General features: G+C 41.6%; 2 protein-coding genes across 4 annotated transcripts in view; both read right to left on the reverse strand.

Moving 5' to 3' along the window:
- LOC311111115 (chromodomain-helicase-DNA-binding protein 9-like) overlaps positions 1-6845 on the reverse strand; it is a 110274-nt gene extending 103429 nt beyond the window's left edge. For 2 of the 3 annotated variants that reach the window (XM_084153793.1, XM_084153791.1), the window contains exon 1: positions 6761-6845. The gene's annotated coding sequence lies outside the window, so the exon portion shown is untranslated. Of the gene's footprint in view, positions 1-5883; positions 5903-6760 lie in introns of those variants that run through there. The other variant, XM_084153792.1, reaches the window with a different exon arrangement.
- Positions 6846-8946: 2101 nt separating this feature from the next.
- Positions 8947-16158, reverse strand: LOC311111297 (AKT-interacting protein). Its single transcript, XM_084154014.1, has 10 exons — positions 15972-16158; positions 15031-15152; positions 13127-13347; positions 12709-12773; positions 12509-12609; positions 12187-12275; positions 11319-11417; positions 10493-10600; positions 10243-10303; positions 8947-10027 (listed from the first exon to the last, which is right to left on the reverse strand). The coding sequence occupies exons 2-10, from the start codon at positions 15076-15078 to the stop codon at positions 9920-9922; spliced, it is 900 nt and encodes a 299-aa protein (XP_084010140.1). The 5' UTR covers positions 15079-15152; positions 15972-16158; the 3' UTR covers positions 8947-9919.
- Between the last annotated feature and the right edge of the window lie 6045 nt (positions 16159-22203).

Raw genomic sequence — 22203 nt, forward strand, 5'->3', positions numbered from 1 at the left:
TTGTTTGTTTCACAAGAAAAAATATTTTGCATCTTCAAAGTGGTAGGCATGTTGTGTAAATCTAATGATACAACCCCCCCAAAAATACATTTTAATTCCAGGTTGTAAGGCAACAAAATAGGAAAAATGCCAAGGGGGGTGAATACTTTCGCAAGCCACTGTATGTATAACTTTATAGCTGGACTGCCTGTCTTTTCAATTATTTTTTTTCCATGTGTGCTTGTTAGCATATTTAGCTAGCAGCCTCCATGGTAAAACCGTAAATCCCGGGATGAGAGAAGGAGGTATGATGATATGAAAATCTGGATACCACCCAACCCGAGTAGTGGGGCTGTCCCTGGCTATGATGAAACCTCAGTTTTTACTCATTGTTACAAAGGCCCAGTATGCAATATGACACAATCACACAACCAAGACAATACACAAGATTCATACAGGAAGCATCGAGACTTAACCCTAACCTGGTTACTGTGAATCATTCATGTAGCCTTACTCATCTTCATAAATGATAGATGTGCTGGACCTCCATTCCATAACAACAGTTGGAACTATGTTTAACAGGAGCACCAGATAGCAGGGGCCAGATCATATCCCATGCCCAGCTCCTGGCTATACTAGAGCTCTGTTCTCGTGTGACTAGCAGCCAGCCCAGGAGTAGGAGAGTATTATCTTCTCTTGCAACACTGACCTACAGCTGAGGGCAGGCTAGGCGTGATAAGAGAGCTCCCATTGCTCTCAGCCACTTAGCAGGGCTCCATGGTAACTGACAATGAGCAGAATGGCCAGGCCTAATTCTCCCAAACAGACAGGAAAATCTGATCACTCAATTAGAGGTAACATCTGACCAGAATCCTACCCGGGCCGCTGAACGGTCTGAATGAGTATTAAGAGGTAGGCTAGGTAGCTTATCTGAGCCGCATAGAGTTTTTCCTGCTGCTGTTTCTTCGTCTTGTTTTAGTTGGGACCAATGATGAACTGTAGAACCTAAGCTATATGATGTACAATACAACCGGTTACAAGTTGTCTATGGTTGAGACTAGGGCTGTCCCCGACTAAATAATAGCTTGGTCGATCGAAAGTCTTCTGTTCTTTCGACCAATCGATTGGTTGAAATTTTAAAATGTGTATTTTTCCACATCTAGCCAATGTGTTTTAATAAAATCAACTATATATGCATTGAGCTTGTCTGATGCGTTAAGCGCAATTTTGATTAAATAAGACACAAATGACTCAAGAGGGAGTCAGATATCAATATAATCAGAAGAAGAAAATCTTAACCTGACCATCCTCCTCCCGCTCCTATTGGCTTTCGCAGATTCTGCCGTTACTCTCCTGAAGTTGTCGGTAATAGGTTACACGTGGAGTCGGTAACCTTTCTGATGTGAAATGCCATTTTATCTTACAATTTCTACCGATATGCATGCCAGTTATGGTTTTCATATGAACATTTTCATGTAACAGTTAAATTTCATTTATAATAACAACGTCTTCGTATGTCAAAATCATTGTCATGTGGTTAATCAAAATTCTATCCAGATCTTAATGAAAATGATACAAACCTAAAAAGTAACTTCTATTGCCATTGCCAACTATGTAAAAATAGCTTATAAACCAACAAATAAAAACATTGCAGCCTGCAGGTAGAAAATATCCTGATCAAAATAAATATCCTATAAATCACATTGGCTATCCATGTCTGCAACGAACCTGAAACATTGTATCAACTATTAACTTGGGTCCAGCCAGAAGCTCACGCTAGCAAACTTGCAATATTGTATGAAATATTCTGGGCCCTCAGAGTTTCCTGCCAGTGAGCTCCTAACAGACAAAGCTTTAGGCTATTTGTGCAAGGGATAAGAAGTAATCAGGTAGGCCTATTTTATGACATTTCCATTGGATCAGATCATGACATTTTTCTCTTTCACGCTGAGTGGTTTTCGAAAGGGAGAGAGCTGGAAAGATTTTTCAAATACATTGAGGAACTATTGTCAATCTCAATGGATTGCGAAAGTATTCATCCCCCTTGGCATTTTTCCTATTTTGTTGCGTTACAACCTAGAATTAAAATTGATTTTTAGGTGGGGTTTGTATCATTTGATTTACACAACATGCCTACCACTTTGAAGATGCAAAATAACTTTTTGGGTGAAACAAATAACAAATAAGAAAAAAAGAAAAAAGAAAATGAGCGTGCATAACTATTCACCCCCCCCAAAGTCAATACTTTGTAGAGCCACCTTTTGCAGCAATTACAGTTGCAAGTCTCTTGGGGTATGTCTCTATAAGATTGGCACATCTAGCCACAGGGATTTTTGCCCATTCTTCAAGGCAAAACTGCTCCAGCTCCTTCAAGTTGGATGGGTTCCGCTGGTATACAGCAATCTTTAAGTCATACAATAATAACAATAATATAATAATATGCCATTTAGCAGACGCTTTTATCCAAAGCGACTTACAGTCATGTGTGCATACATTTTTACGTATGTGTGGTCCCGGGGATCGAACCCACTACCCTGGCGTTACAAGCGCCATGCTCTACCAATTGAGCTACAGAGGACCTCAGATTCTCAACTGGATTGAGGTCTGGGCTTTGACAAGGCCATTCCAAGACATTTAAATGTTTCCCCTTAAACCACTCAAGTGTTGCTTTAGCAGTATGCTTAGGGTCATTGTCCTGCTGGAAGGTGAACCTCTGTCCCAGTCTTAAATCTCTGGAAGACTGAAACAGGTTTCCTTCAAGAATTTCCCTGTATTTAGCGCCATCCATCATTCCTTCAATTCTGACCAGTTTCCCAGTCCCTGCCGATGAAAAACATCCCCAAAGCATGATGCTGCCACCACCATGCTTCACTGTGGGGGTGGTGTTCTCGGGGTGATGAGAGGTGTTGGGTTTGCGCCAGACATATGGTTTTCCTTGATGGCCAAAAAAATCAATTTTAGTCTCATCTGACCAGAGTACCTTCTTACATATGTTTGGGGAGTCTCCCACGTGCCTTTTGGTGAACACCAAACATGTTTGCTTATTTTTTTCTTTAAGCAATGGCTTTTTTCTGGCCACTCTTCCGTAAAGCCCAGCTCTGTGGAGTGTACGGCTTAAAGTGGTCCTATGGACAGATACTCCAATCTCTGCTGTGGAGCTTTGCAGCTCCTTCAGGGTTATCTTTGGTCTCTTTGTTGCCTCTCTGATTAATGCCCTCCTTGCCTGGTCCGTGAGTTTTGGTGGGCAGCCCTCTCTTGGCAGGTTTGTTGTGGTGCCATATTCTTTCAATTTTTTTATAATGGATTTAATGGTGCTCCGTGGGATGTTCAAAGTTTCTGATATTTTTTTATAACCCAACCCTGATCTGTACTTCTCCAAAACTTTGTCCCTTACCTGTTTGGAGAGCTCCTTGGTCTTCGTGGTGCCGCTTGCTTGGTGGTGCCCCTTGCTTAGTGGTGTTGCAGACTCTTTGGCCTTTCAGAACAGGTGTATATATACTGAGATCATGTGACAGATCATGTGACACTTAGATTGCACACAGGTGGACTTTATTTAACTAATGGTGTGACTTCTGAAGGTAATTGGTTGCACCAGATCTTATTTTGGGGCTTCATAGCAAAGGGGGTGAATACATATGCATGCACCACTTTTCTGTTTTTTGGGGGGGGGGATTTTTTTTACAAGTAATTTTTTTCATTTCACTTCACAAATTTGGACTATTTTGTGTATGTCCATTACATGAAATCCAAATAAAAATCCATTGAAATGACAGATTGTTATGCAACAAAATAGAAAAAACGCCAAGGGGGATGAATACTTTTGCGAGGCACTGTAAAAACATACTTTGTTTGCTTGCTGTTTGAGGTGCTCTATAGCTTATTAGTGGTGGTGTGTTAAGCCAATCACAAATACTATCAGATCTCTAAATGGACACATTAATATGCCTACATTTGCGCGCAGGACAGGTAGCCTATAGGCCTACTTATTTGAGTAATCAGGTACGCGTCCTTACTCAACAATGACAGGAGCGCTCCAAACAAAAGACAATGTCAAAACATTGTATTTTGAGAGAAAGCCAAGAGTGTGCAAAGCTGTCATCAAGGCAAAGGGTGGCTATTTGAAGAATCTCAAATATAAAATATATTTTGATTTGTTTAACACTTTTTGGTTACTACATGATTCCATTTGTGTTATTTCATAGTTTTGATGTCTTCACTATTATTCTACAATGTTGTCCCATGATGGTAGTGACTGCCCATTACTGCTTATCACTTATTAACCATCATTTATTCACATTGCTTTACAAATTTCAGTTGTTGTGTATATTACATTTGTTTTATTTGATGACTTCATTATTTTATTCCAAGTCATCATCTCATCTCTATAGAGCTGCTGCCTATGCTGTCTGACAAAATCACTATTTTGTAGTTCTTCAAAGTAAATAAGACATATTTTCAGGTAGAGATAACGCACGAAGCAACAGCTTCTCTCTATATCACCTCATGATCGTGCATTCTTCTGTCTCTTCTGTAGCAGGCGTGAAAGAAACACAGACTGGACTAGTAGATGTGCAATGGATTATGGACATTTTAGTTAATTACCACATTTGATGCGCTAAACTATGTAGAATATTGGCCTGTTGGAAACTACAACTCCCTACTACATTGCACAGTTCAGGCTGGATCTGATTTATCTCTATATACGAAATGTTATTCAAATAATTTAACCAATGTCTATCAATCAGTTGTTTGGTTAATGTTCAGCATTACCCTTGGAGACTTGATGCATTCTAGAACGTCTTTATAAGTTGATGTTGCACCCAGATCTGCAGTGAAACAAGCTCTAGTTAGACTCTGGAGTTCATTTTTTAGCTACAGTGAAACCCACCTTAAAATGTAAACCATAATTCACAGCCAAATCGAATGTAGACTATTTGTTTGGCTGGTTTATATGTAGGCTCTACCCTTAAAAGTATTGTGTAATAACAGGCCCACCAATAACGAAAGACACCCACCTGAATCAACTCTTTCTTTGTTAAAAAAGCATCATTTGAGAATGGAGATGAATTTCACTCCAAGAAAACGGATCAAGGGCAATTCCAGAGCACATTCAACAGGTCCCATCATAGTCAGTGCAATATAAATGCATTCGTGTTTGTGCTGCGCTTCCTGCTTACATTTAGATTCCCACTGGTCACAAACTGGTTGAATCAACGTTGTTTACACGTCATTGCAATGAAATTACGTTGAACCAACGTGGAATAGACGTTGAATTTAAGTATGTGCCCAGTGGGCTAGCTACCTCTGCAAAACGCTTGCTTCTTTCTTTGTTTATCAGGAGTCTATGCCTTTTTGTCTCAAGTAGCATGATATCGCCAACCCACACCTGCCACTTCAACCCCCTATACACAACAAATAAATAGGCGTCGTCAATTTCAGAGTCCCGGTGACTTATCTAAGCACCCTCAACAACAAAAATACTGATAACAAGTGCTGCCACAGAGAAATAGAGACAGAAACAATGTAGCATTAAACTGTCCAAACTCACAACCCCATCGTCTGTCGAAGATCCAACTCCATCATGGATTCAGGTATCAAAATATAATTTGCACAAACTATCTACATCTACGTGCAACGGACATCCATGATAATCATCAATCGGCTTTAATCAGCTGGGTGCTGATTATACTAGTTTGTAGAGTCGCTAAATAGGAATAATCCCAGGAATAGCGGTATTATTACGAAGTAAGAAAGGTTAACAAGTATCGTTTTGCATTGTGGAATTTTACTTCAGAATAGCTTCTAGAATCCCTCAATTATCCACACCCGGTTTATGTGGCACAGCGATAATCTAACAACAATGAACCCATGATAGAAAGAAGCCTGTCTGTAATGGCCACTAACCTCAGCATCCTCTGAGTGCAGCTATGGCTCGTGGCTATCTGAGCATCGAATCTTCACAATGGCCTTGCTGCACCTCCTAGTAAAAGGCTGCTTGACACTCGATGTGTTCCCCTGTGCCAACAGGTAGCTAGCTACCTAGTTAGAGAAATTAGCTGAATCTTAACTTTCTGAATCTGAAAGACAGGTGCAAAGCCTTAGGGATTTTTTACATCATTTGTTCTTCTCGAGACTCGAATCGCACACGTGTCCCCACTTGTCTTTCCTTCCAAGCACCTCTCCTCTCGACTTCAGTGGTGTCGTGACGCCTCTGCTGAGTAGGAGAGGAGGGAGGAGGTGGATGGGGGTCGACAGTCATTCATTAAGAATAATAATAATAATAATAATATGCCATTTAGCAGACGCTTTTATCCAAAGCGACTTTTACAATAGATTGACCACAGACAGTTAAACCAGTTGTTGATGGACCCGACCGAGTTTAGTTTTCGTTGAGACTCCCGACTGATATCACTTTATCCTCTGCATTCACATTCATGGTAACGATTCTGAGCTGGCTCGAGGCTCTTACCATCACAGCGGGTCGCTGTCAGTTCAGGACCTCCATAACGAAACGCCGTCAAGAACTTTAGCAACAAGAGTGTAATATTTCGAACTCTGAAAAACGATTATGGAAATGGGATAACTCACAATGTTCCGCGAGCCATTTCATTGATATTGTAGCTAGTTGGGTGATTTTCAGACCGGGATTCCCACTGCTAGTGACCACAGCTGAGTTTCACTGTCTCTCAGTCATTAGAATGACAGTTTGCTACCAGAGTTCAAAGCTCTGTGTGGAGCAAATACTTTCTATTTATGACGATACAATTATTGCATTACTTACCGAAGTGAAGCAAAATCCGTTGACTGAAAATTATAAGAGCGAAGTTATTAACTAGTTGACCATTGCGGTTCTACTGCTGCTGACGTGACGAATCGATGATGACACCAATTTGCATATCAGTTACTTGCTCTCTGATTGGACAGTTGAGGATTCGTTCAATTTTTATAATCTCAGATTACATTTGGAGCCGATTCCACATGGACAAAATGTCATATTCAATTTTGTGCCATAACTCCTCAAATGTAAAATAAAATGACAAATATTAGACAAAAATTGTTATAAAGGCATGACACACAAGATGGCCGCGGTAGGGCTGAAGCCAATCCGCGGAGGTTTTACTTTTACTACTCAAACCTGTAGTCTCCCGGATAATAATGTTGACTCTGACAGGCGAGATAGTGGGAAAATAACTTGGCAACCTGTCGTCAGTGTGTGGCGACCCCCGGTGGCTCGTGACGGTACTGCTAAACCAAGTCACTATGGTCTTGATGTGGAACCATAGAAGTCTATGCATGACAGCATGAGCCCAGAAATAGTGAAATGGTTTTCTAAACTCTGTGATCCAACCAGATTTTTCACACATACACCCAACTTCAAAGCGCTCCTTTTGATTAATCTGAAAGTTAAATCAAAGCACATGCCTTCATTTCTGAAAGTATTACTGGGGAAAGTTAATCATCAACCTTTTTGGCCTCTGCATGCCTCTGGAGGGCCCTCAATTGCTTCACACCCTACATTCGGACCTTCCGACCACATTTACATTTACGTCATTTAGCAGAGGCTCTCATCCAGAGAGATTTACAAGTTGGTGCATTCAATTTATGATAGCCAGTGGGACAACCACTTTTTTTTTTTATGGGGGGGTGGGGGAGGGGGGTAGAAGGATTACTTTCCAGGTATTCCTTAAAGTGGTAGGGTTTCAAGTGTCTCCGGGAGGTGGTCAGTGACTCCGCTGTCCTGGCGTCGTGGGGGAGCTTGTTCCACCATTGGGGTGCCAGAGCAGCGAATAGTTTTGACTGGGCTGAGCGGGAACCGTGCTTCCGTAGATTTACAGATCAAGCATAAATTGTCTGTCTTTGCGAACGTGTTAATTCATTTTTCAACACTAACGTCATTAGTGTTCAACTTGTTGGTCCTTGTTCTGTTCACCCCTGGTTATCAACTAATCTAGCTAGATAATTTACTAAGAGCAAAGATATGATCTGAAATTATGGTTGGCGGCACGGTATGGATGGTGTGAGGCATTTGCGGAGCCACGTAGAGGCAGGTGTTGCCAACTCCTCAGTAAGGAAAGTAGCTATTGGCTGTCCTAAAAGTCGCTAAATGACGTCATCACCTAATTTGTGTATTTGGCCATGTGCACGTAATTGTGATGGACGCTGTAGGAGAGGAATAGCGTCGTGGGAGAGACAAAAAGTGAGTAAAAAGCTGCGCGAGGACTGGGCCGCCTGTGAGTGCTTTGGGACAGGGGTGGGACGGCAGCACCCGCTGCTCGTTGAGAAGAGTAAGAACGATACGTGCTTTCACGTCAGTCTCCAATAACACCAGAAAAAGCCGCTAGATTTGTCGCTAGTCGCTTTTTTGAAAACGTGTCGCTAGAGGGGTCTGAATACTCGCTAAATATAGCGACAAAGTTGGCAACACCAAATTGAGCTCTGTAACAATGTGGAGGCCTCAATACTGCTCCACATTGGCTTGATTGGTTGACGGTAGGTGGGGCGGGAGGTCCTGTATAAACAAAACTCACTTCCTTGACAACAGCTCTGCCCCACGAAGCACAAGAATGAATGAATGCCCTCCCTGACTTCTGCAGAGGCGTATCACTATAAATGCTACATGACCAATGCAGATGACGGATTGACCATGTAGCATCTTTAAGAGTTGAATACCCCTGGTATATACAGCCAACATAAGTAACCCATCCACCATTTAAAGCACATGACCCACACACCCTTATGTGATGAATAAAGGCTAATTATATCTCCACAGCTAGTCCATGGCAAACAGTGCTAACTAAATCACAACATGCATGTAAATTACATCACAAATATACAGTCATTGGTATGCATGGTTTAGTTTACTTCCTTTCAAAGAAAAGCTTTCAAAACTCATTGCCTTTACAGCACAAACTGATGACTGAGGTTTTGGTTCCACATAGGAAAGGTAAAATGAGAAACACACACACATTGTTTCGCCAAATTCGACAGTCCAGACCGCAGCATGTGTTTACTTCATTTCACAGCAATATAAATAGTGCCAAGTACCCAACAATGTCTGTTGAGGGCAGCCATTCCCACAGCAGCCATTTTTTATATTTACACATCAAACCTTTAATCAGCTCATTAAGAGTAAATAGAACATTCAAAAGGAATTAAAAGCAATGTAAAGATACAGAAGTGATTATTGAACTTACCATATTCATTAAAACCATACTTGCCTGCTGTGCAGTCTGCAATATATATTACCCATCTGACCTCTATAGTTTACACAGTAAAGAGAAATAATAAAGATACTAAACTGCAATCCAAAAGATTGTAAATTGCCCCCACCCCACCCCACCCCACCCCACCCAACCCAAAGTGTAGTGTTGCTCTAATTTGACAGTAAAATAGGTTTAGAAAAAAATCACATAAAAGAATACTCAAGGTTCGAGTCCATCCTCAGTCTGAAGTCATTCAAAACATTCCAAGTCCCAATAATTAACAATAACTGTCCTGAGCCCACCTTAACAAGCAGTCATGAATCCATAGCCCACCCATACAGTATACCTATAATTAATGCAGATTTTTATTCTCGCCTTTCAACCAGCTTTGAGTGGTTATCTGTCTAGACCAAACCCAAGCATGTGCAAAGAGCAGAGAAAATAAAGGGAAAAAGCTCTGATTGCATTGAAGCCTGTGTTACTAAGACAACCAGTTGTCATTGTTGATTTACTTACATAAGATACACATTTTTAGTTCTATAGCTGTTTGAGCACAAGATGCCTATAATGCGTTTAAAGCTGAGCGCAAGTGTTGCAACGTAAAATGAAGTCCATTCAACTGGGTCAGTTCCTATTCACACGACTGAACGGCTGCTGAAGCTAGTCTGTGGCGTGGCATTCTGCTCTGCATCTTTCTCTAGTGGCTGCTGACCAGGACTGCAGGCTACAGGTTCAGCTCAGCTCAGTGGGGGATTGTCGTCTTTGCTGAAGGGCTGTGTGGATCCGGGCTTCACCCAAGACAGTCCTGACACCTGCAGGCCCTTGTGGTGATCCTCAGGCCGTCTCTAGAATAAAAGAGACACATTACCACACTGGTCAGCTAGCACCATGGAAACAAATGCCAGCTCAGACAGCTTGACCAATCATAGCCCTGCTGGCTCTCATTCAGGTAAAACAAGCCCCTTTTGGGAGAGTGAGCTCAGCAGGAACCCAACTCAGAGCTTTGTGTCCTTTTACATAACTCTGAAAAGCACACTTCTGGGGTTTAGGAAAAACTAACTTTATGTGTGAACATCCGTTCCTTCGCCTCGTCGTGGACCGCTGGGTTCCATGAAGAGAAACTGGAAAAAGCAGCAAAAAACACACAAGAGAAACCAAGTTCACAACAACCATTTATTGCATCTCCTTTCATATGCTGCATAAGGTTTCTTATTGACATCAATTTTTAAAAAGACAATGTACAGACTGTTCGTGAGCTATGAGAATGATAAATGGAATTCCAGGAATGAGGAGCATTTCCTACTACCAACCTTATTGCATAAGGATCGTCCATCTTGGGCTGGTCGAAGAGGTGACTGTTGCATAGTTTGACGCTTTCTACCACCTTGCTTTTGAACAACTGAACATCCTTGTCGTACCTTAAACAGTGTGATTATACAAGCAATTTGCCAGTCACTACAGTGTGGAGTGATAATTACCCCCACCTGGCCACAATCTAAGTCATAAACTCAGGGAATTAAAATAAACTGACTTATAACAGAATACCGTAACACTTCAATTAAACAGAGAGTCTCAAATAGCCGCCTGTCCCTTTTAATAGCCGGGCATCGCCACACATTTCAGCAAATTAACATGGGTCTAAATGAATTCTTTACGAGGTTACCATGGACACAACTGATATTCCCACAGTTGTGCATTAAAAACATTGCTCGCCATGGCACCACCAAACATAAAACGTCAAATTCAAGCGCTCCATGGTGCCGAAGCGCAAAATCAGTGGTGTATGATCGACAGCCTGGTCTTTGCAAGTCTGATCTGCGATGGATTTGTTGTGTTTATACTGGTCACAATTAACAGTGTGGTAGTCTTTTCAACATTTTATTGAGCATAAGCTGTGTGCATTAAGGAAATACACACCTGGCTCAAATAGAAGCCCGTCTCGAATAAGTACCAGTTATGTTCAGTGATTGAAGCAAATAAACGTCTGCGCTATTAATTGAAGTTTTACGGTACACAATAGGAGCACGCTTGTTCACCTATATAAACTGACCCAGACCACATGCGTACGCGTGACCCTGTACAGGAGGAAGAGAAGGAAGAAGGGTGTGAGGAGAAAGGGAACAGGTTGAGACTTACAGAACAGCAGCTTCTGGGTTGAGTGGTTCCATGGTGTTGATCTTGTAGAACACTGTGCGTGCGTACATCAAGACCTGCCATATGTGGTTGTGATTACGCCTTCATGTCCACAGGGAGAGGGGAGACATTATGATTCTCTCAACATAATGGCAAACCAAATACAACTACAGTTACAGTAAATCCAGAAATATCACAAAGGCAATCCATGGGGCATAGGTTCATCTCAGACTAGTGAAATGCCCAACAGTAACACTGTTCAAACACCAGTAATGCACAACCAGTGAGCCATATACACCATAATGACAGACAGGTTTCCAGTGAGAATGTCATGGACAACTATCCCCATTCATTAAAAGGTACAGTGCTGAGCGGAGGCCCTATAAATCCACCTCCAGCTGATAGAGACTGAGGTTTAAGAGAAGAGTAAACCGCTCAAGGCTGTGTCACTGTCCAGCTGAACAAACAGGCCACGAGGAACAGAGCTGGAACAGCAGTCACAGTAAACACTGGGCCTTCATGTGACGCATGCCAGTTATAACTAAGGCACACTACAGAGAGCCCCACACAGTACACCTCTCAGGGACAGCACTGAATCACTATTTACCACCAGGACTTCACACTACAACATCCTGAGTGAACAGATATGAATCACAACATGATACTGTAACATTATCATAGATCAAAAGGTAGTAACTGCATTTAGCCCATCATGGGGATGTGTAGGTTGTGTGGTAGTGGCTAGTACATGGCGGAGCAGACATTACACTAATGGAAAAATATCAAGCCACATGTACCTGACAAACACCACTTCCAAATCTTCCTCATTCATTTGGATTGAATGATCTAGGCATAGAAGCCATGTACTGACCTCCACTTGGTGAAGGCTCGCCTGACATCAAGCTCTCCTGAAACAGGGTCCACTAGCGGGTGGAAGACTGGGATATCAAACACCACTCTCTAAATGGTGGTACAGGAGAGAACATAGTACTGGTTAGAATACTGCATAAATACCTAAACACAGCATTTCAATGTACCACCATATGATAGTCACTAAACCAATCAGTCTCAGCCTTTGGCACAAAAGCAGGAGATGCTGAACAAATTAAGTTTTGTAATGTACCAAATAAATGGCTTTATTTTGTGTAAACAGCTGTGTCGTAGTGTTACAGCAGGTCCACTAAAGTACTCACAGGACATTCACCATCAGGATAGTTATCTGGAATATACACAGTGAACTTGAAGACTCCATCCTGGTACAAGCCATGTCTTATGAAAATGACCCCGAACCACACTGGAAAAAAAGATTACATCTCAGGATCCCTTTGTTTTCATTTTGTATAGGTTATGTATAGATTATGTAGACAAACAGGAGAACAGATTAGGCTCTTACTCAATGCTGATTTGTAGGATGGCTGCACATAGATTCCAGGCAGTTTTTGCTTGATCACTAGCGTGCTGTGGGTCACAAAGAGTAACATGGAATTAAATCAATGCAGCAGAAAATTGATATGGAAATTAACAGTGTGTTTTAGTCAACAGCTTCTCTAAATGGACTACATAACATAGTGGCCTCTGTTCAAATACATTGAAGATGCAGCCTTCTTGCTTCCTTCCAGGTAGGCTGATCAATGATCTGACATGTTTGGATTGATGAAAACAAATCTTACCTTTACTTATCCAGTCGCATACAGATAAGTGATTACCTCTATAAAAGGAGGGAGGGTGCATTTTAAAGGTATTCAGACAGAGCCAGTGTATGTAATACATCCACTACCCAAAATAAAGTCTGATCTGTGGCCAGTACTTACAACTCAGCCAGCAGTGAGTACTCCAGGTAGAATGGACCGTAGGAGGCGTGTGTGCCATTGGCCAACTGGGCCGTGGCGGCAGGAGAGGCAGGCTTGGTGATGGGGACTGCATTCTTAGGGATGGAGGGAAGCTGCTTCTTCCCAAAGCTAGGCCGGGCTGGACTGGCTCTTTGCTGCTGCTCTCCACTCTGCTGTCCACTCTGTTCCTCACCGTCAGATCTCTGCTCACCAGAAGAGAGTGAACAAAAGGTATTTAACAACTCATGTCTAGGAAGTACAAACTGGTAGCATTGATTATTCCAAAGGGGGGGGGGGGGGGGGGGAGTATGCCTAGATTAAAAACACTGAGTCAAACATCTATTCACCATATGTTGTGGAATCACAAGACACAGGTAGACAATGCAATTTCAAGCAAGTCTATGTTAGTTACATCTATGTGCCTAGACAGAGGCTACCTCTGTTGTCGAACTACAAGGCAACACAGACAGCAGTGGGAGCACGTAGAGCCCTGGGCGATAGGCATAAGGTGACGACCTCAGGTTTCAGAGATCGTCTCGTCTGGCATCAGTTTCCTCATTCCACGGGAGGCGAGAGAGCACCCAGAGAGCATCCCTAAATACAGGCCGCATCATATCCTGCCAATGACAGCTTTGTGGGAAGCACAGGGGAGGAGAATGGGCTAGTTCACAGCAGGAGGGATGCCAGTAAGTTAAGGAACGCATCAGCAACAAACCCTCAAGGCCTGTCCCTCTGCGACTAACGCAACTATGGAAAGAATTCAGGTAGCGCACAGCGAGTGCGATAAAGCAAAACACATTGTAGAATTATTAATGTTTTTAGGAGGCACAGAGCAATGAGTGAACCGGTCATCTGACAAGGCAGAGAGTATTCACACCTATTTACTATGGGCAGAGCTACTTTTCCAATGTGACGCCTGAATGCTAAACTGGAAGTCGGTGCCTCCCTTTCTCGCAGTAGTCGTTGAGGTAGGTAACAGACTGAATGGCAATAACAAACAGCAGATGCACAGCACAAGAGCTTTTCAACCAACCAGATCCTAGCAATTAGCAAATCTAAAACAAATGCACTGCACATTTGAGAAGTTCACCATTGCTCTCATCAAACTACAGTTTAACACCTACATTCAAGTGGATTTCCCAGGAGCAACAGGCTCCTCCTGCAACAACCATGCATGTGTTGTGACAAGTCACATGTCTGACTATAGCTGCAACTTCCAGAGCACTAGGTGTGGAACGATACCAGTATCGCGATACTCATTAGTATAGTGGCAAGGAAACAAAACACGAAGCGGATTTAACTTCTTTAGGAAAACAGCCATAATGTTGGAAACAATCATTATGTTGTCATCTAGTCAAATAATTTTCCCCAAGCTATAGCACACAATATTTTACATACAGCAGGTTATTTAAGGACCAAAGTGTTAGCTTCGTGTTTTCATTTTGCAATGCTGGTATCGTCACAGCCCTACAGAGCACCAGGCAGTAAAAGGCGACACTGAAACAGCCCTCTTTCAGGAATTGATTGAAAAGACGTGTCACCGGCAAAGAGTTATCGAAAAGACATGAGTAGACCTAATGTGTTAGAGGACACCACACACCCCAAGTTAGACATTCCAATGCCACAATTCCGGTCCTCCAAGATTTCTCTCAAACTAAAGACAGGTGGTAACAGGAGTAAAATGACAAAGCTTCAAGGAAGTCATGCCATCTTCGCAGGAAAATGTTAGGGAGACATTTAGACCACACTAGGCTTACTTTCAGTGTGTGGGGGTCTCTTTGGGAACTTTTGAAGATCCTGTTTTTTTGTCTCCCTTCTCGGTTGTGTGTTGGGTGAACTTGAGAGAACTTGGCTTTCGGTGCAGAAGAGGAAGAGCGCTCCCTTACCTTACGACCAGTATTGGTAGACATGCTCCAGAATGGGTTCAGGTTCATTACTCATGGAGGTTCAACTTGTCCGTCTATATCGGTCCCACGACAAGTGTTGCCTGTGCCATCCGCTGGCGTCACTGGGGATAGAATTGACAACAAATGGCTGATGAGGCCCTCTGTTCAGCGTGCGCACACACACACACAATGGGGCAACCTGACCTCAATGACAGCTGCTGGCTCTCTGATCTGCTGACCATGCTGCTGCTGCTGCTCAGAGAGATGTGCCTCATTCATGTCATGGTGATGTCAAACAGGCCTAATTTACAGTCTGCCAGGCCAAGCACTTTAAACCCACCAGGAAATAATCCTGACATTACAAACTTGAACTGGTGATAATGGTTGTTATACATGGAGGTTGAGTGTTACCCTAGCTAGATTCATTATTTTATTCGTATATTACCAAAGGGCATTTGGCTACAGCAGTTGTTGACAGCTTAATTAACTAACGTTTGCTGGCTAAGATCTCTACATAGCAAACTACTATGCCAACTAGCTTGAAAACTAGCAAGGTTGACATTGCATTCGTGTTGGTTCACGTGTTTCTATACTAACAACAACCAATTCTGCTAAATGACTTTCAACTCATAGTTAGCTATATATAGCTAGCTAGTTACTGTAGACTGTTACCAAGATACGTTCAGACAGTCAGGAGTTTGTTAGCTATAACTAATGCATCTGGACGCCAGGTTTGCAATAACAAATCCAGCACACATAGTGATAGGCGATGTAATCTAGCATTGCATATTACCCATAATGAAAGTTACACTTTACGACTCGATAAACTAATGACAATATTACTGACAACACAAATGTATCAAACCAACCAGTTCTGCTAACTTGTAAGCTAACTAGCTAGCTAACATTAGCTGCAAGATACTATCCAGTTGCCAGCTTACCTTCCCTGGAGGGGAATTCCGAAAATGCAGACAAGTACCAGTTCAAAAATCGCCCATTTATGTGAACAATTTCAAACTGTGCGTTTTAACGACGTTGTTACAATCACACTTGGTCAAAACAAAAAAAGGTCCACCGCAATTGTTTGGGTAGCTGGCTAGCTAAGTAATCTCTCAGACACCGGAAATCAATCAAAATGCTATTGATGGGCGTTTCCTATTCACCGCGGGATATTTCTATTGGCTTTTAACAAAGCGTGGCTAAAGTATCTGAAATTTGATTCGCTGACGTTCTTTCACTTTGTAGGTCATAATGTTATGTCGCGTTCAAGTGCAGGTAGAAACTAGGAAACTCGGAAATGTCCGATTGCTGTCTGGTTGAATGCGGCTGGTGTAGATGGGTTGGTTAGTTTAGCAACAAAACCGACGCGTGCGCAACAATGGGGCAAAACAGACGGGGTTGGCTTTGTTTGTTGACAACATGTAAACTCGATCTTGTCCCCAATGCTTATTTAAAACATAAATAAAGCTGCACAATGAGCACTTGTTGTCTCTCAAATACATTGTTACAGTTGTTGGTTAACATTAGTTAGCTAGCGAATTTTTGCCATATTAGCATAGACGTGACATCAGTCAAAACACGTCAAAACAAGACATGGTATCAAGAACCAGATCAAACTAGCTGAAATATATTCCCAGTGAAACCCTTTGGCTATCATCACAAAGAAAAACCCAGGTAAAGGTATCCAGAAACACTTTAATTCTGAGGTATAATGCTTGTTCAAAACAACTGGGAACTTGGAAATATTCGACTCTGACTTAAATTCGTTCAAAACAACTGGGAACTCGGAAAAAACGAGCTCCAGATTGGGAAAAATCGTTTTGAATGGTCATCTGACTAGGAATTCCAACTCGGGAACTCGGCCCTGATTCTAGAGCTCCGACATTCCACCTGAAGATCACTGACTTCATGATTTGACCTCGTATTATTCCGAGTTCACAGTTGTTTTGAACGCGGCACAACCATAGACAATAAAACCAGTAGATAGTGATAGTGCTGACGTCATCCACAATTCCTATGGAAAACTCCCGATTGCGCCATATTGCTGAATGGCACCAATGATGATGGATAAACATATACATGTACGATACATGTCTCTCCGCCCTAACCACAAAGCAGAACGGCGGGCTGTTTAGCTCCCGCCTATCCTTTCTTTGGATTGGTGGATGCATCTCATTATTGTAATCTATTTTTAAATATTTGATGAGGGTTGTTGACCTCAACCGCCTGTATTCAATGCAGAGAGAGATTATGTGCTCCTAGCCTCATTCTTGAATATGCATAGCCATCTCAAGACAACTCCGATATAAAGTGTTTTTCTAAAAGTAGCCTGGATATCACGTGTCTTACTTATATCAGTACACTGTAGCTCAGTTGGTGCTTGCAATGCCTGGGTTGTGTGTTCGATTACCAAGGGGGAGCAGTATGAAAATATATGGACTCAATACTATAAATCGCTCTGGATAAGAGCGTCTGCTAAATTTAAAAATATACACTAGTAACAACTTAAGCATTACGAAACTTATATTAGATCAAATAAAGCTCACATAGCAAATAAGCCATTCGTTTTTTGTTGTTGACCAAATTCAATACTCTCTCATTGACCTCCATACAAAAAGTCCTTGCTTGGTGGCAAAAAAACGCCACCTGCTGGAGGGAGACATATTTTCCGCCGAGTTGGGCCTCTCTCTTCCTCTTCCTCTCAGACCGCACCAAAACAACGCCACGGATCATAGTGAAAGTGGCCGTAACTAGCAAAGGTTCATGGTCAATGTAGTCGTTTTCATCCTGCCCGAGCCAGTCAACAGGGAGCCTGCTTGTAGCCTGCCGACCCGTGATTGGTCTGTGTCAGCACGTGGTCCTGTGTGACGAGAAATGCTGTAGTCAGAATGGATCATTATTTAATTCAATATCTGGATTTGTAGAATTAACTTTAAAATAATGGGGATCGAACTTGATCATAATAAACGCATTTTAGAGCCCAAAATGGACGTATTTTTTTTTACCATTCAGGCGATCTTACTTTACATAAGCTTTCTATGACAGACCAGGGCTTTTGGAACTGCTAGGTTGCTACCAGTGACATATAAACTCAACAAAAAAAGAAACATCCTCTCACTGTCAACTGCATTTATTTTCAGAAAACTTAACATGTGTAAATATGTGTATGAACATAACAAGATTGAACAACTGAGACATAAACTGAACAAGTTCCACAGACATGTGACTAACAGAAATAATGTGTCCCTGAACAAAGAGTAACAGTCATTATCTGGTGTGGCCACCAGCTGCATTAAGTACTGCAGTGCATCTCCTCCTCATGGACTGCACCAGATTTGCCAGATTATTTTGGTGTTTTTCAGAGTCAGTAGAAAGGCCTCTTTAGTGTCCTAAATTTTCATATCTGTGACCATAATTACCTACCGTCTGTAAGCTGTTACGTTCCACAGGTGCATGTTCATTAATTATTTATGGTTCATTGAACAAGCATGGGAAACAGTGTTTAAACCCTTTACAATGAAGATCTGTGAAGTTATTTGGATTTTTACAAATTATTTTTGAAAGACAGGGTCCTGAAAAAGGGATGTTTCTTTTTTTGCTGAGTTTATAAACCCTGGATTGCAGATGCTATGTTTTGGCCATGGAGAGGCTTTGAAGCTACCGGTCGGCCATAAATTGTATGTATTAAAAAATATATGTTGTAGTGGGGACAGTAACATTAGTACTTTCTAAAAATTGTACTTTAAGGAGAACAATTTAATGTTGTTTTTTCATTTTTTTATTTTATGTTTAGCTCACATAATACAATTTAAAAGTATGCATTAAGGTGTCTGTAATAGAATAAATGTGGCTAAAACATTATAGATATTACATGCATTTCTATAGCTTCCAAAATAAGTTTTACAACAGTGGGGGAGCGGCGGCGCGGTGGCTTTAAAATAGCACCCCCATCAATTTGAATAATGACTTCATTGTGATATTTGTTATGAATAAAGTATGCTTTTTTGGACCAAATTTACTTGCATCACTCTTGACCTTCTGAATAAAGATATTGTATGTTTGATTTTTTCCAAAGTGTCCACCAGAAGGAAGATTATAAGATATTTGTCTTTTACATTATAAGGTATTTTGGTATGACAATTTATGCGTCCTATGACACAGTGCTATATTTGAACCGTATAGTGTCCAGACATTGATTTTGTTAGTCACTCTCACTCAGATATTTACATTTTACATTTACGTCATTAGCAGACGCTCTTATCCAGAGCGACTTACAAATTGGTGCATTCACCTTATAGATACAGTGGGGGGAAAAAGTATTTAGTCAGCCACCAATTGTGCAAGTTCTCCCACTTAAAAAGATGAGAGAGGCCTGTAATTTTCATCATAGGTACACGTCAACTATGACAGACAAAATGAGAATTTTTTCCCCAGAAAATCACATTGTAGGATTTTTAATGAATTTATTTGCAAATTATGGTGGAAAATAATTATTTGGTCAATAACAAAAGTTTCTCAATACTTTATTATATACCCTTTGTTGGCAATGACACAGGTCAAACGTTTTCTGTAAGTCTTCACAAGGTTTTCACACACTGTTGCCGGTATTTTGGCCCATTCCTCCATGCAGATCTCCTCTAAAGCAGTGATGTTTTGGGGCTGTCGCTGGGCAACACGGACTTTCAACTCCCTCCAAAGATTTTCTATGGGGTTGAGATCTGGAGACTGGCTAGGCCACTCCAGGACCTTGAAATGCTTCTTACGAAGCCACTCCTTTGTTGCCCGGGCGGTGTGTTTGGGATCATTGTCATGCTGAAAGACCCAGCCACGTTTCATCTTCAATGCCCTTGCTGATGGAAGGAGGTTTTCACTCAAAATCTCACGATACATGGCCCCATTCATTCTTTCCTTTACACGGATCAGTCGTCCTGGTCCCTTTGCATAAAAACAGCCCCAAAGCATGATGTTTCCACCCCCATGCTTCACAGTAGGTATGGTGTTCTTTGGATGAAACTCAGCATTCTTTGTCCTCCAAACACGACGAGTTGAGTTTTTACCAAAAAGTTATATTTTGGTTTCATCTGACCATATGACATTCTCCCAATCCTCTTCTGGATCATCCAAATGCACTCTAGCAAACTTCAAACGGGCCTGGACATGTACTGGCTTAAGCAGGGGGACACGTCTGGCACTGCAGGATTTGAGTCCCTGACGGCGTAGTGTGTTACTGATGGTAGGCTTTGTTACTTTGGTCCCAGCTCTCTGCAGGTCATTCACTAGGTCCCCCCGTGTGGTTCTGGGATTTTTGCTCACCGTTCTTGTGATCATTTTGACCCCACGGGGTGAGATCTTGCGTGGAGCCCCAGATCGAGGGAGATTATCAGTGGTCTTGTATGTCTTCCATTTCCTAATAATTGCTCCCACAGTTGATTTCTTCAAACCAAGCTGCTTACCTATTGCAGATTCAGTCTTCCCAGCCTGGTGCAGGTCTACAATTTTGTTTCTGGTGTCCTTTGACAGCTCTTTGGTCTTGGCCATAGTGGAGTTTGAGTGTGACTTTTTGAGGTTGTGGACAGGTGTCTTTTATACTGATAACAAGTTCAAACTGGTGCCATTAATACAGGTAACGAGTGGAGGACAGAGGAGCCTCTTAAAGAAGAAGTTACAGGTCTGTGAGAGCCAGAAATCTTGCTTGTTTGTAGGTGACCAAATACTTATTTTCCACCATAATTTGCAAATAAATTCATTAAAAATCCTACAATGTGAATTTCTGGATTTTTTTTTCTCAGTTTGTCTGTCATAGTTGACGTGTACCTATGATGAAAATTACAGGCCTCTCTCATCTTTTTAAGTGTGAGAACTTGCACAATTGGTGGCTGACTAAATACTTTTTCCCCCACTGTATCATATGAACATGGCATAAATCATGGCAAAATGTGTTGAATTGCAGGAAATGTGTATTAAAACTGCAATCTTTTCTAGATCTAGGAGAGATCTAGGATGGGCGTCCCCCCAATCCTTACCTTTACCATCATTGGGGAAAATGCAAAAATGACCTCAGGTCAGCGTCTAGGAGCATCTTCACCATGCCTGCACTGATGGTGATCCCCAGGGTCCAGTTTTTCAAAACTTCTGATCCAGATTCTGTAATCCTCTTTTTTGCAATCCAGGATCAGATCCATCTGGCTGTTTTTGAGATGATTTTTCAGAAAGTAATCTGATAGAATCATTCTGATATAGATACCACAATATGAAGGTCACAGAATCCAGATTTTCAGTGCTTTGAACAGGCCTACACCTTGCCATCTATTGGACAGGTTATGGTACTACTTCTACACTGTCAGGGAAACAGAGATGAGTAAACTACATGACTACATGAATAAAGGTACCTATATTCAAAATAATAGCGTGCATATCATGTATAAGTAAGCATGTGCATTTATTTGACACTTCTCAATATAACAACTGACCACATACCTATACTGCAGTCAATTTAATATAATGAACCTTTGGTTTGCAGATGTGATACATTTTTTAAAACCTTGTCACATTAGTTATATTGAAATGTCTTGGTTGTAGAGCCTTTCACCTTTCTAAAATCCATCCTGAATGCACCCTTCCAGTGGGATCAAGATAATCGGGGCGGCAGGTAGCTTAGTGGGTAAGAGCGTTGTGCCAGTAACCGAAAGGTCGCTGGTTCTAATCCCCGAGCCGACTAGGTGAAAAATCTGTTGATGTGCCCTTAAGCAAGGCACTTAACCCTAATTGCTCATGTAAGTCGCTCTGGATAAGAGCGTCTGCTAAATGACTAAAAGAAATAATCCAGATTTTTCGGCATCAAAACTATCCTTATTCACCTTTGAAAAACGCAAAAACATCATTTGATCCTGATCAGAATCCCTATCCTCCCATTTCTCAGTTCTGAAAAACCCAGTTCTAACATTTAATCCTATCCGATTGACGAACATTTTGAAAAACTGGTTCCTGAGGATCACATGATCCAACTTTCCAAAATAATGGCGGACAACAGCGTGGCGGCAGTTAGGAAGTGTAAGCAAAGTATTATTGTAGTACTTCACTAGCTCAATTAAAAACAGATTTTTAGAAACAACAAAGGAATTGAACATGTATTGATGTCAACCAGTTTGTTTAGCCAAAGAGTATAGATCATAT

The sequence above is a fragment of the Coregonus lavaretus genome (assembly GCF_964263955.1).
Source record: "Coregonus lavaretus genome assembly, chromosome: 37".
NCBI lineage: Eukaryota > Metazoa > Chordata > Actinopteri > Salmoniformes > Salmonidae > Coregonus > Coregonus lavaretus.